This window comes from Podarcis filfolensis, assembly GCF_964270895.1.
Source record: "Podarcis filfolensis genome assembly, chromosome: 6".
In the NCBI taxonomy this organism is placed as follows: domain Eukaryota; kingdom Metazoa; phylum Chordata; class Lepidosauria; order Squamata; family Lacertidae; genus Podarcis; species Podarcis filfolensis.
The window spans coordinates 45461457-45475371 of record NC_139609.1 but is presented as its reverse complement, the minus strand read 5'-3'; the positions used below and the strand labels follow the sequence as shown (position 1 = coordinate 45475371).

The 13915-nt window shown below is 44.5% G+C and overlaps 1 protein-coding gene and 1 long non-coding RNA gene across 3 annotated transcripts in view; one reads left to right on the top strand and one right to left on the bottom strand.

Annotated features, from left to right (window-relative positions):
* Window positions 1–12701, top strand: part of LOC310765087 — a 164536-nt gene extending 151835 nt beyond the window's left edge. The window contains exon 3 of the long non-coding RNA XR_014549432.1: window positions 12629–12701. This is a non-coding gene — a long non-coding RNA (uncharacterized lncRNA). The remainder of the gene's footprint in view (window positions 1–12628) is intronic.
* The window catches only part of LOC310765067 (BEN domain-containing protein 5-like), a gene marked incomplete at its 5' end in the record, with an annotated part of 723703 nt that overhangs the window by 472141 nt on the left and 237647 nt on the right, over window positions 1–13915 (bottom strand). For both annotated transcript variants that reach the window (XM_083619593.1, XM_083619596.1), the window contains one exon: window positions 8177–8393. In XM_083619593.1, coding sequence (XP_083475719.1) covers window positions 8177–8393 — 217 coding nt within the window. The remainder of the gene's footprint in view (window positions 1–8176; window positions 8394–13915) is intronic.

The window sequence follows — 13915 nt, the reverse complement described above, 5'->3', positions numbered from 1 at the left end:
CTGCTTAATACATTGTTGTTTTTTTAAGGCAAGCCTATTCAGAAATGTAGAAGTTATGTGTATTTTATCTCTTTTTAAGCTACTGTTTATTTTAATCGTATTTTGAATGTTTTTAAACACCTGTTTTTAACTGTTTTTATCGATAATTTTAAAAAGTTTTATTTTATATTTTTGTAAACCCCTTAGAGATTTGTTTGTTTTTACAACCAAGCTCTATATAAATATTGTTTAAAAAAAATCATTTAGCATAGTTATAATACTATGCCAAAGCTATAATAACTGATTTGCCACTAATTACCTGGCTGATTTTTTTCTTTTTTAAAAACTAACCACTCTACGGCAGAACAATCATGTCAGTATAAATAGTACCAAATGGGTATCTGCCATGGTACCAAGCTTGTAGGATTGCATATTCTTGAGATCATTTCACAGAATTTTAATGCTCAAAAGCTCTCAGACATAAAAAGTAGAATCAGATCTGCTTATCTTCATGCTAGCAAAAAGAACATGTGCCATTTGGCTCTATAACCACTGTGAACTTTGGTAATCTAGTGGAAATTGCATGTCCTGTACTGCTGTTCCAGTTTTAATTTTCAAAGAATTTCAGGAAGCATTTATGGATTTAATTGTGGAAGTTTTCAGAGGAGAAAAAGTATAAATGTGATTAGTGTCAAAATATTAATGCAGCATGATGAGTGACTCACCAATCTCTGGGTATAATAACCTTATTCTGTCTCCTTTGTATGCTGCAACTTTTATCTATTACCCAACAGAAAGCTTCTGCTTTCAATGAACTCTCTAAAACACTGATAATTTAAGTTGTTCCAAGATAACCAAGGGAGTGGGTGGGCAGCTCACCTTTTCTCAACCTCTTAAAACTGAGCATGAGCAACAAACACTGTAAAATCTTTAACTCACATTTTCAAGCTTTCTAGGAAAATGTCACATGAAGAAAAGCTAGGATTATTTAAAAAGTACTACATTATTTGCCAAGCTTTGACAGAGCAAGGTTCAACAGTTGTGCAGTAGTAGATGTTGGTTTTTTTGTGATAAAAAATGGAGTAGTTCTGTTGCGAATCCTCCATCACTCAATATGCCTGTTACAGAAAAACCAAGCTATAATGACCATAACCCAAAGAACCGTGAAATTAGCTCTATAAGTCCACAATTAAAAATCTACCATATAACTCCCCACTCCACAATGCCATATGGCCAACTGCTAAGGAAAAGCAAGCTTAAAAAGATGTTTGCGATATGATGGTGGAAGGGAGGGGGGGAAACCTACTTGAAGAACAAAAGTTTTGTTTAAAAAAAAATCCACTAGCCTAGCAGAATCCCACCGCATCAGCTTAAAAATATCTGACTCAAAGTCAATATTTAGAATGATAACTTAGTAAATTCTTATACCATATTTTGAACACAAGCTATTTTTGCATTGTAGCTATATCACAAATAATTGGGTATGTCAGGGAACTGTCATCTGAGACGAAGGAGGTGAAAGGGCTCATGGAGGATGAGAGAGACCACTCAGCGGAGGAGGGGACCAGCAGGGGGAGAAGTGGAGTTACAAGGGAAAGTGAGTCGGAGGGAGGGCTCAGAGATACTTCAAGCGAGAACAGTGGAGAGGTTTCAGGACCTCCCGTAGGGACACCCACTCCTCGGCGGAAACTGTCACGCCGAGAGTCCAGAAGACGCGTTTCCGTTAAGGAGCTTTTATGCTGGAAGAAGTTCCGTAAACGCCCACTGTCCGATTCAACGAGCGATTGATGGAGCCATGCTTAAGGAGCTCCATCACAGACAGAGGTTTGGGAACTTAGCCAAACTCTGAGGGATCAGGATTTTACGCACAAGCAGCTCACCATCCCATCACAGCAATCGGACAGTCCCTGAAAGCAGCTTGTGCAGAGAGGCATCATGAGCAACCCAGCCGGAGCCGGAGGAGCAGCAGGAGCTGGAGAAGGTCCAACTCTGGAAGAAAGGTACAGAGTTTTGGAACTCCAGCTAGCAATGCAAACGGCGAGGCTAGAAGAAAGGAGGGCGCAGGATGCAGAAAAGGCAAAAGGCGCTACACTAGCAAGAAAGATGCCAGGAATGGTGCAGAAGTTTGGGGGGGACCCCAGGAACTACCAAGCCTTTAGGACAGAGATGCAGTATGCTCTCGAACTGCAGTTTAACGACTTTCCCGATGAGGCATCGCGAGTGGCGTTTGTGATTGGCCATCTCGAAGGGGGGGCGAGAGACTGGGTCCGGCCCCTGATGGCAGGGAATAGTGACATGCTGAAGGACGCGAGGAAGTTTTTTCGCGCCATGGATTTGATGTTTTCCAGCGAGATTGAACAGGGACTGGTGCGCAGACAATTGATGGCTTGCAAACAGGGGAGCCGATCGGTTCGTGAGTACTGGACTGAGTTTACAATGTTGATACATAAATTGGGGTGGGACCTATCGGCGGAACCCATTCAAATGCTCTTTGAAGAGGGGCTTTCTTCGGCGGTGAAAGACGAACTTTCCCGGGCGCCCAGGGCGGAGTCTATGGACCAGCTGACCAAATCAGCGCTGACCATTGGAGCGCGCCAGGAGGCAAGAGCCTTGGAGAAGCGGGAGGGGAAAGGAGAGCGTTGGAGGGATTTCCGCATTCCAGAGATTCCAGAACCCAGTTTCCCGCCCGCAGAGCCGATGGAAGTTGGAACAGCGCGCGCGCGCGCAGTTTCAAATCCCAGTGAAGGGAGGAAGAAGGAGGGAAAGAGCGCCAAGAAATGTTACCTCTGCCAGCAGCCAGGTCACTTTGCCAGAGTCTGCCCGCAAAGAAAGGAATGGCAAGGGATGGCGGGAGCTGTTGGGGGGAAGGAGGAGGAAGTCCAGGAGCCAGTAAAAGCCAACGCCTGTCTGCCTCTGTCAGGGCACTGCAGACAGGCCAAGGAGCAGTAAAAGTGCCCACTCCGGAACCTCCAAGACCAGCTCTAGTAATAGAGGTGCTGCTAGAGCTGGCAAACGGATACCCACTAAAGACCAAGGCGCTGTTGGACTCAGGCAGCTCCTGTAATTTTATGAGCAAGGAGTTTGCAGCTGAACACCAGATACAGACACTCCCTTTAAGCAACCCCCTGCAGGTCACCACGATCGATGGGAGGGAGCTGTTGGGGGGAGAAGTTAGCCTACAGACCGTCCCAATGGTTATGAGGGTGGCAAGGCACACTGAAAGGATAGCGTTCAATGTAGCCACCCTGGGAGGGGCGCCAGTAATTTTGGGAATGAGCTGGCTAGCGTTGCATGACCCGCTAGTGGGCTGGCATCAGAGAGTGGTCTCCTTTGGGTCAGCACATTGCCTGGAACACTGCAAAGAGGGAAAGGTGCCAGAAGGGGCAAAAGCCTCCCTAGCAGGGATGGAAGTGGCGGACAAAGGGAAGGTGCCCAAACAATACGCTGACCTGAGCAAGGTCTTCAGCGAAAGGGAAGCAGATAAACTACCACCGCAGAGAGACTTTGACTGCCAAATTAACCTGGTCCCTGGGGCCCAGCTCCCCGTGGGCAAGCTGTACGCCATGTCAGACAGGGAAATGCAGGAGTTGAGGGAGTTTATTGACAAAAACCTGAAGAGAGGTTTCATCAGAGAGTCCAGAGCGGTGGGGGGCAGCCCAGTGTTTTTTGTGGACAAAAAAAACACGGATAAACCGAGATTGATCGTGGACTACCGGCGGCTAAATGCCGTGTCAGAACCAGTGACTTTCCCCATGCCCAGGATTGATGACATTTTGACCAGGGTGAGGAAGGGAAAGATATTCACGAAACTGGACCTGAGAGGAGCGTACAACCTGATACGAATAAAGAAGGGGGATGAATGGAAGACAACGATGTTCACCCCCCTAGGGGCTTTCGAATATCTCGTTATGCCCTTTGGATTACAAGCAGGCTCCGCCTGTTTTCAATCGCTCATGAACCATGTACTGGGACCTTTGCTCTACAAGAATTGCGTGGCCTTCCTCGATGACGTGCTGATATATTCAGAGAATGAGGAGCAGCATGTAAAGGATGTCAGGGAAGTGCTGAGCCAGCTGCAAGCAAACCAGTTGTGGGTGAAATTGGAGAAGTGTCAGTTCCACGCCAAGGAGGTGGAATTCCTGGGGTACCGCTTATCAGACAAGGGATTAGCCATGGATCCAGGCAAGGTACAGGCGGTGCTGGAATGGAAGACACCGAAAACGAAAAAAGATGTGCAAAGGTTCTTAGGGTTTGGGAACTTTTACCGTAAATTCATCAAGAACTTTGCCCACTTAACGGCTCCCATCACGGACTGTCTAAGCAGCAAGAAGAAATTCGTTTGGACGGCGGAGGCGGAGCACGCTTTTGAGGAATTGAAAAAGGCATTCGCTTCGGAAGAACAGCTCCTGCATGTGGATTTACAAAAACCCATGAGAGTGGAAACTGATGCCTCAGACCGGGCGGTGGGGGCGGTGCTGCTTCAGCCAGGGAGCAATAAGTCGGAATGGAGACCGTGTGCCTTCTTTTCGCGTAAGCTGAACAAATCCGAGAGGAATTACACGGTATATGACCGAGAACTACTCGCCATTCACGAAGCGTTCCGGAGATGGAGACACTTACTAATTGGCGCACAGCATAAGGTGCAAGTGTGTACGGACCACAAGAATTTGGAGTATTGGAGAACGGCACGAGTGCTCAACCAACGACAAGTGAGATGGGCCCAGGAGTTCTCCAAATTCCATTTTGAAATCTGCTATGTGCCAGGTCCAGAAAACATCAGAGCGGACGCTCTCTCTCGCAAACCTGAATATTTGGAGGGGGAGGGAGCGCCAGAAGAGAGACATATTATCCCAGAGGACCACTGGGTGTGTGGTGCGGCCTGGGTGGGGCAAAGAGAACTGGTAGAGGGAACGGTAAAAGATGAGTACGCCCAGGAGAAGCTCAGAGGTTTAAGGAGAGAGGGAGAAGACCCCGGAGGTTTTGAAGAAAGAAACGGGGCATTGTATTACAAAGGGGCGCTATATATACCCGAAGGGGAATTGAGGGGGAGAGTACTCAAACAGCTGCACGACAATCCCACAGCGGGGCATTTTGGGCAACACAAGACCATGTGGTTGGTGACCAGGGAGTTTTGGTGGCCCAAGGTGAGGGAGGATGTACGGGAGTATGTGAGAAGGTGTGACCAATGCCAGAGAGCCAAAGGAGAAAGGCGGGCACCAGCAGGGTTATTAGAACCGTTACCCACACCAGAACGACCGTGGGAGGCGGTGTCGATAGATTTTATGACTGATCTGCCCAAATCCCAGGGGAAAACCGCCATACTAGTCGTGGTAGACCAGTTAACTAAGATGGGTCACTTTGTAGCTTGCTCACATGCAGTCACGGCGGAAGAGACAGCAAAATTGTTTGTAGAACATATTTTTAGGCTGCATGGCGCCCCCTTGAGGCTGGTTTCCGACAGAGGGAAACAGTTCACGTCCAGATTCTGGAGGAAGCTTATGAGCTTGTTGCACGTAGAGGTCAACTTTTCGACTGCCAGGCACCCTGAGACCAATGGGCAGGCGGAGAGGGCAAACGGTATCCTTCAACAATACCTGAGGTGTTATGTCAATGACAGAGAAAACGATTGGGTCGAAAAGTTGGCACTAGCGGAATTTGCTTACAATAATGCAGAGAATGTGTCCACAGGGATGAGCCCCTTTTTGGCTAATTATGGGTGCCACCCCAGGGCATTTCCAGGGGAAGGAGGAGAGAGATGGAGTGTTCCGGCTGCTGAACTTTTTGTAGAAGAAATTGAAGCGATCCATCGTCAACTCCAACACAACTTAGAAAGGGCCAAAGAAGAATATAAGAGGCAGGCAGACAAGAGCAGAAGGGAAGGTGAAACAATTAGGGTGGGGAGTCGGGTCTGGCTATCAACCCAAGGGTTGCCGTTCAAGGGGAGTTGCAAGAAATTGAGACCCAAAAGATTGGGACCATTTGAGGTCATCCAACAGGTCAACCCAGTGGCTTTCAGACTCCGGTTACCGAACCACATGAAACTGCACCCAGTATTCCACAGGTCATTACTGTCACCATACAGGGGGGAAGGTGAAGGGGTGTCCACACGGGGGCCAGCCATAGAAGAAAGGGAAAGCCGCAACTATGTGGCGGAAATCATCGACTCCAGGTGGAAGGGTAATCAGGTGGAGTATTTGGTCGCGTGGGAAGGGGAACCGGAGTCGGAAAACACCTGGGTGAAGGCAGAGGAGGTCCATGACGAGGTCTTGATCGAAACGTTCCACCAAAGGTTCCCCAGGAAACCTCAGACAGTAGCGAGGTTCCGGAGGGAGTACTTTGGCACCACCGACGATGAGGAGGAACTGGAGGGATTCAGGGAATCGGAGTTGGAAGAGGGTACAGACTCCGAGGAGGAGGAGTACTTGGAAACCGGGAACAGCAAAAGGTGGAGGGAAGTGTTCGAAACTTCGGAAGATGAGGGAGGTTCCTTCAGGGGTTTTGCTCCCTCGCCTCCCGCAGAGGAGGGGAGGGAAGGGGGTGAAGGGGGCCCTAGAGGGGAGGTGGATGTCAGGGAACTGTCATCTGAGACGAAGGAGGTGAAAGGGCTCATGGAGGATGAGAGAGACCACTCAGCGGAGGAGGGGACCAGCAGGGGGAGAAGTGGAGTTACAAGGGAAAGTGAGTCGGAGGGAGGGCTCAGAGATACTTCAAGCGAGAACAGTGGAGAGGTTTCAGGACCTCCCGTAGGGACACCCACTCCTCGGCGGAAACTGTCACGCCGAGAGTCCAGAAGACGCGTTTCCGTTAAGGAGCTTTTATGCTGGAAGAAGTTCCGTAAACGCCCACTGTCCGATTCAACGAGCGATTGATGGAGCCATGCTTAAGGAGCTCCATCACAGACAGAGGTTTGGGAACTTAGCCAAACTCTGAGGGATCAGGATTTTACGCACAAGCAGCTCACCATCCCATCACAGGGTATGACCAAATGTACTCTAAAGCCATTATTTCAACATATGTAGCTATGTAGAAAGAGAAAAAATAAAATATTTGTGCTTCCGTTATAAGGAGTTTCATGATTGTTTTGAACATTATGCCAATGTTTGTGCTCAGTCAAGAAAGAAAAGAAAAGACAAGACAAAGACTACAGATATATGCATCATCCAAGATGGACATTTAAACACTGTCAGTATCACAATAGCAACTTCATTTTCCTTTTATGTAATTTGCCCTCTCCTTCCCTCCCACTTTTAAGTTTTGATTCTCGTGTAGGGAAGCATGGAATAGAATTTATAGACCATTTATAGCATTTACAGCTTTCGGACAATATTGATCTTCAACCTGACCAACCCTACCTAATACAAGCCCTGCATTACTTTATAGTAAGAGAAGTAACATTTTGACATGGAAAAGGGACAGACTGGGCAGGATTCATGAGGGGTAATGTCCACATCCATATGTATGCTTGGGATTTTCCTTATTCAGACCCAACTTCAGGTTTCATGGGAACCTGAGTGGAATATCATCGATGGGCTCCCTCCCTTTGACTTGACAGTTCAATTGTAATACCATATTTCCAGAGTCCTCTGCACCTCATTGGTTGGCCCTAACCAGTCTTGGTACAGGTCAGTGCCTGATCTTGGTGGCCACCAGTAGTAATGCAGGCCATACATTTTGATACTAGAATTATGTAGCTAGCTCTGGCAAAACTAAGCAGAGGCCACCCTAAATAGTTTTGTTGTTAACAACAGCGGTAGTTGCAACAGGAAGTATAAATGCTGGACACAACATGGGCATGTTTTACATATGCCCACACAAAGTAACATCCCATTTTGGAGAAGCACATTACTTTGGGAACAGAATCATGGTGAATGTGGAGGGAGAGGATGGGAGAGTAAAGGTGTTAGCAATAAAATCCATGTCAGAATGTTTTTCTTCTTGTTTACATTTTTCTTTTAATATCTTTGGAGGCAAATTCAAACTATGTGGCAATTTCTCCATGTCACAATCATAATGCTTTATATGAACCTGTATTTGCCTATATTTCACAGTGCAGCTAAGCTCTGTTGTGTCCTTGATAGCAACAAAACAAAAACATGTGTGGGTACATCAGCTTAGATGATGAATGCTACTGTATTGCCATTATGGTCCAGGGATTGATAAGGAAATATTACAAGTGGCAAATGCATTTATTACTCACCACACTAAGTCCCAGAAGTTCTCTGCAGTAGTAGTCCATGCTCCTCTTCTGTAAATTATCAAGATAATGCTGAAGCCGTGTGTAAGTGTAGGGGTAGCAGTAAGCGAACTGGTATATGTCATCTTCTCGATCAAAGCAGAAAGCAAATGACATAACGTAGTTCTTCCTGTGATCAGGGCAGCGATAATAATACACATTTTTGGGTGGCAGCCTTTGCCTAAAAGATAAGACAAATGCCACAATCAAAATCCATTGGCTAAATTAAATGCAACAGTAAAGTTGTACATATATGGAGAATGGGGAGTCTCTCTTCCCTGACTTAATAGCTCTATGGCTCTGACTGCAGAGGAACAAATCTGAATCAGGTTTCGTATGTAGATAATCCACCTCCATTTTCCACGTAATCATCCACCACCTTCCAAGCTTAATGCAGAGGAAGTTAAAACTCTGACAACTGAGATCTGGATCATTCTAGTTCTTTGAAAAACTTCACCTCTGCTTTACCATACGTCACAATTCTAGGTATGTCTACTCAGAAGACAGACCTATTAAGTTCAGGGGGGTCTTCGGTGGGGTATTAAGTCAAGTGGCTATAGGACTGCAGCCTTTCCTTCTATATTGCTGCTGTTCCTTCTTGTTTTTTTGCATTTATTGTCAATATTATATGAAAAATCTTAATAGTTAGAATAAATAGAATAAAACCACATCATAAGGCAATGCAGGTGTTGGCTCTGGAAGTAAGGGGAGGAACACAGTAGATTTTTTATTTAATTTGAATGAGAGAACCTTGTTCTGTGCAGCATCTATGCAGTAGCACAATAATTCAATATGATTATGTAGCAATCTTGGAAGGGTGAGTAAAAGACCCATTCCCTAGGCAGGCAGGCTGTGGGTACTGGCTGCACACCTTTATCTGCCTGGACAGACTCCACAAGGGTCTTGCAATTAAATACAACAAATTTTCCAATCCTATTTGGCAAAAGCATACTATCATCCCACAGACAGTAGCTTATTCAATTAAGGAATATCATAAACAGGTCCCATCTAATGCTTGTAGCAGAAGTCAGCTACCGTCAGGCAATGATGGCGAAGAAAACATAATATGATTTACAGACATAGCAGTAGTAATGTGTCCTACGGTAATAGTTCTGAGAAATGAGACAACTGGAGAGGATCAGTTTTGGCCTTTCATTGTTAATATGAAACGGAGGACAGAAAGTTCTCATGATAGAAGAGTCTTTCCAATTAGCGGCTGTTAAGGAGTATGCAAAGAAAAACGGACATCTTCCTGGCAAAATACAATGAAGATTCAGTGATGCAGTTAATTAGAGATGACATAAAAATTATTTGTCCTTCGTATTGCTTTGGCTTTTAAACTCCAGTGAATAAAGGGGACCACTCTTGATTGTTGCTCTTTGTTTTATTTACATTGTGCTGACTAAAGATCCTGATGTTAACCAGCCACAAACTACTACTACTACTACTACTACTACTATTCTTATTCTTATTCTTATTCTTATTCTTATTCTTATTCTTATTCTTATTCTTATTTGCAGACCGCAAAGACAAAAGGGCAGAGGGTTATAGTTTTCAATCTGATATAAATAGCAGTGAAGGTGGGGGAATAGGCAAAGGTAAAGGTAAATGACCCCTGGACGTTAAGTCCAGTCAAAGGCAATTATGGGGTTGTGGCGCTCATCTCGCTTCAGCCGAGGGAGCCGGCATTTGTCTACAGACAGTTTTCTGGGTCGTGTGACTAAACCACTTCTGGCACAACAGGACACCGTGACGAGTGCCAGAGCGCACGGTAACGCCGTTTACCTTCCTGCCACAGCAGTACCTATTTATCTACTTGCACTGGTGTGCTTTTGAATTGCTAGGTTCATCCTGTTGCACGAATTCGAACTGCTGACCTTCCAGTCAACAAGCCCAAGAGGCTCAGTGGTTTAGAATACAACCAGCTAAGCAAATAGCTTCCTGAAATATCTTAACATATTTCTATCATCCAACATTACTCTGGTATGCTATCAGGTATCTTTCACTGTATATAAGATCAAACAGATTATACGGTTGTGAGTAAATAAACTGAAGCCCCCAGACCTCAAAATACAATGCAAGTTCAAACAGTGCACTGGCAAGTGCAGAACCTTTGTTTCTACGCTGGCAACAGGAGAAGCTGCATTCATTATAATGAAACAATTCATAATGCTAGGAAAAGCTACTTGAGATTTGTTTGATACTAGTTTGCTACTAGTTCAGATGGCACACAGCACAGGTTGCTTCTATTTTATTTTATTTTTAATCTCTTAATCTAACATGCTTGTGTGTTTCTGCAATCATGCTTTGGTGTTATTGCTGTCTTCCATTCTGGTCCGAAGAAGTCAAACATCTGGGTGTCAACAGTTTTAACGAAAATTATTTATCTACATGCTTGGATATTATAGTGAAACTTATAATTTAGGATAAGTCATAAGTCAATTTCACAACCCAGTGCCTTTCACTGGAGGAAAACCTACCCTTACTTGAGCGATAAAAATCCAAAGTCTCAGAAAAGGTTCAAACTCTTAATACAAAGCATGTCCCCCCTAAATATAATTGTAATGGGACTCATGGGGCTGTTAATCTATTCTTATCACTTTTAACACTTCGTCAGTGCTAATCTGTTCCCATGTCAAAGGGAAAAGGAGACTGGGTGTTTCAATACCAACAAAACATCTTTACATACAGGAGCCTAATCAGATTAGATTTTATCTGGGAATTAAAAAGGGAGGAAGGGAGAGAGACAGAGGAGCACAAGAGACAAGGTGCTAGATATGGCCAATCGGGGGTTTTGATAAGAAAAAGACATTGCTCAGTTCTTGCATTAACCTCTGTGTCCTAGACATACCATTGTTTAGTCTTTCCCTCTTTTTGTTCTACGCCTGCTGGAAAAGGACACCCACACACTGTAGCAGCAGCTGCTTCTATTAATTTAAAGCTATTACAAAAATTAAAATTAAACCCAATTACTTTGGCTGGTTTATAGCCGGAGAATGGCTGAGTCTGATTGTTCCCTCTGGTTATGGACAAAACAATATTACTACCTATAGGCAGCTGCCAGTAGAATACTAATGTGACCTAGGCCTGGCAGGAACAGATTCAGAATGTGAAATTTAGCTGCATTTCTAAATAGAGAGGGGAAAATATATATCTTATCACAGATCTGCAGAAATGCTCCACCCTTTCATGCTATAGGCCATGCAGTACGTGACAGCTAAAGCGAGGAAGCCATACTGGAGCATATTTCCAGTTACATATATCCTCCAAGAGCCTTAGTTAGGACTACAAATGTACATTGCTAACTAATACTTATGTGCACTGTCGAACTAACTAAAGTTCTGAATGGCGATTTGATGAAAATATGTCCAAAGTCCATTCATAACAACAGCCATCATCTCCCACTCCATTGGCTTCAGCATGATACTGAAACAACACTAGTTAGGTATTCCTATCTAGTGTTGGCTGTTTGGATTTCAAAACACACATGCACAAACCAGTCGCACAAACTGATGGGAAAGCTTGTACACAAGTTCCTGATGGAGGGCATTGAGGGGCAAGGTGTAAAATGTTTGGAAGCAGCAATTTCCTGTCTAGACGAGCAACACTACTGTCCCCTGAATAGATTTTAACCATATGATGTACAGACACCTTTACATGCATTCCACTCATGCATGTCCACATTTACATGAGTCGTCACAAATAAATAAATAAATTGGCCTTCCCTCACTCAGGACTGCTGCCTTGAAGTCACTCGAGAGATGGCAGCTTTCAATCAACATTGCTGTTCTTTCCTTCTAGAAATGGAAACATGACGCTGACCAACACTTTACCTAACACTGCCCAAATAATTTAGAGTTAAGAAGGGGTTGCCTGTTTGACATGGAACTGAATAGCCCTTACCAGGCGGAAGGGTAACCACAAAAACATTTTGAAACCATTTTCCAAAGCAGTTTCAGATACTGTGATATAATTGCTTTTATTCTAGATGCAATTAATTAGAAACACTTCTGCATATATCTCTCCTCTTTAACCACCTGATTGCAGTCCCCATAGCTTTTATACCTTTTAGAACATCTGGCTGTTTCTCTCTGCACAGAAGAAAAATAAAGTGAAATATCATAACCTTCAGTGTTTTAGTTAAAAGTTAAGAAATCGGCACTCTAAACATATTTATTATTGAATACGAATATTGATCACCTTTCATGAATATGTTGACTGTGATATGAACATAAGAAGCTGCCTTACACTGAGTCAGACCATTGGTCCATCAAGCTCACTATTGTTCTATATTGACTGGCAGCAGTTCTCCAGAGTGCCAGGCAAGACTCTTTCCCTACCCTGCCTTGAGATGCCGGGGACTGAACCTGGGACCTTATGCACCCAAAGCATATGCTGTACACAGATTTCTTGTAGTGTATCTGAAGAAGTGTGCATGCACACGAAAGCTCATACCAAGAACTAACTTAGTTGGTCTTTAAGGTGCTACTGGAAGGAAAACAATTTTTTTGTTTTGACAGATTTCTTGGTAACTGGAATAATGCAATGTACATTTACATTGTGTGCTAATTAGGAAAAGGGGGAAACACACACTGCAAAGACAGTGCTTCTTTACCTGCCAATCTGACTTATAAACAACCTCTCAAAACACAATTCAGTCTCATAGAATCGTAGAATGATAGAGTTGGATGGGATCCCTAGGGACATATAGTTGAACCCCTTGGAATGCAGGAATCTCAACTGCAAGATGATACAGGACAGAGGGACATCCAGCCTCTGCTTATATGTCTAACCTCTCACAGGAGTCTGTTCCACTGTCGATCAGCTATTAGTGCCATAAAGTTTTTTCTGATGTTTAGTTGGAATCTCCTTTCTTGTAACTTGAAGCCGTTGGTTCGGGTCTCAACCTCCAGAGCAGGAGAAAACAATCTTGCTCCATCCTCCATGCGACAGCCGTTTAGATATCTGAAGATGCCTATCATATCTCCTCTTAGTCTCCTCTTTACTAAACCCAATCCCTTCAACTGTTCTTCATAAGACTTGGTTTCCAGACCCTTTATCACCTTCGTCTCCCACCTCTGCACATGCTCCAGCTTGTCAATATCTTTCTTAAATTGTGGTGCCCAGAACTGGACACAGTATTCCAGGTGTGGTCTAACCACATTACCCCATACATGGCTGCTTGACCAGTTTCGTCTGCAGAACTAGCACAAGTGCCATACAACATCCATTCCACACTTGTAATGGATCAATCCTTCAGCGTGGCAGCATCTACACTTTGAAACTTACTGTTTTCACTGTACTGTTTCTGGCACCTGCTAAAAGCTCTCTCTCTTTTTTTTGGGTATAGGAATAATATGAATGTGTTATATGTACAGTGCAGGATTGGGCAAAACAAGCCACTTTTATGCTTCTGGAAACAAATCCACCCCCCGCCCTCAGGCTCTACCTCTTCCTCGAGGAATAAAAGGCTTAAAGAGTAAAATCTCTGGCTTGGAGCCTAACATTCCTCCAGTCTGAGAAATTCATTTGAGCATGGTGCCAGGTTGAGATGGAGACATGAGTCCCTACAGTGGATGAATCTAGTTCTGTGAGGATTGCATGCTCCATGAGTAAGAACTTAAAAAGTCCCAATTTGGATGAAGAGCCCGTGGTCCACTTGGGCTTGGGCTGTGGCTCAGGCCTAGCCATGATGTCACCTGG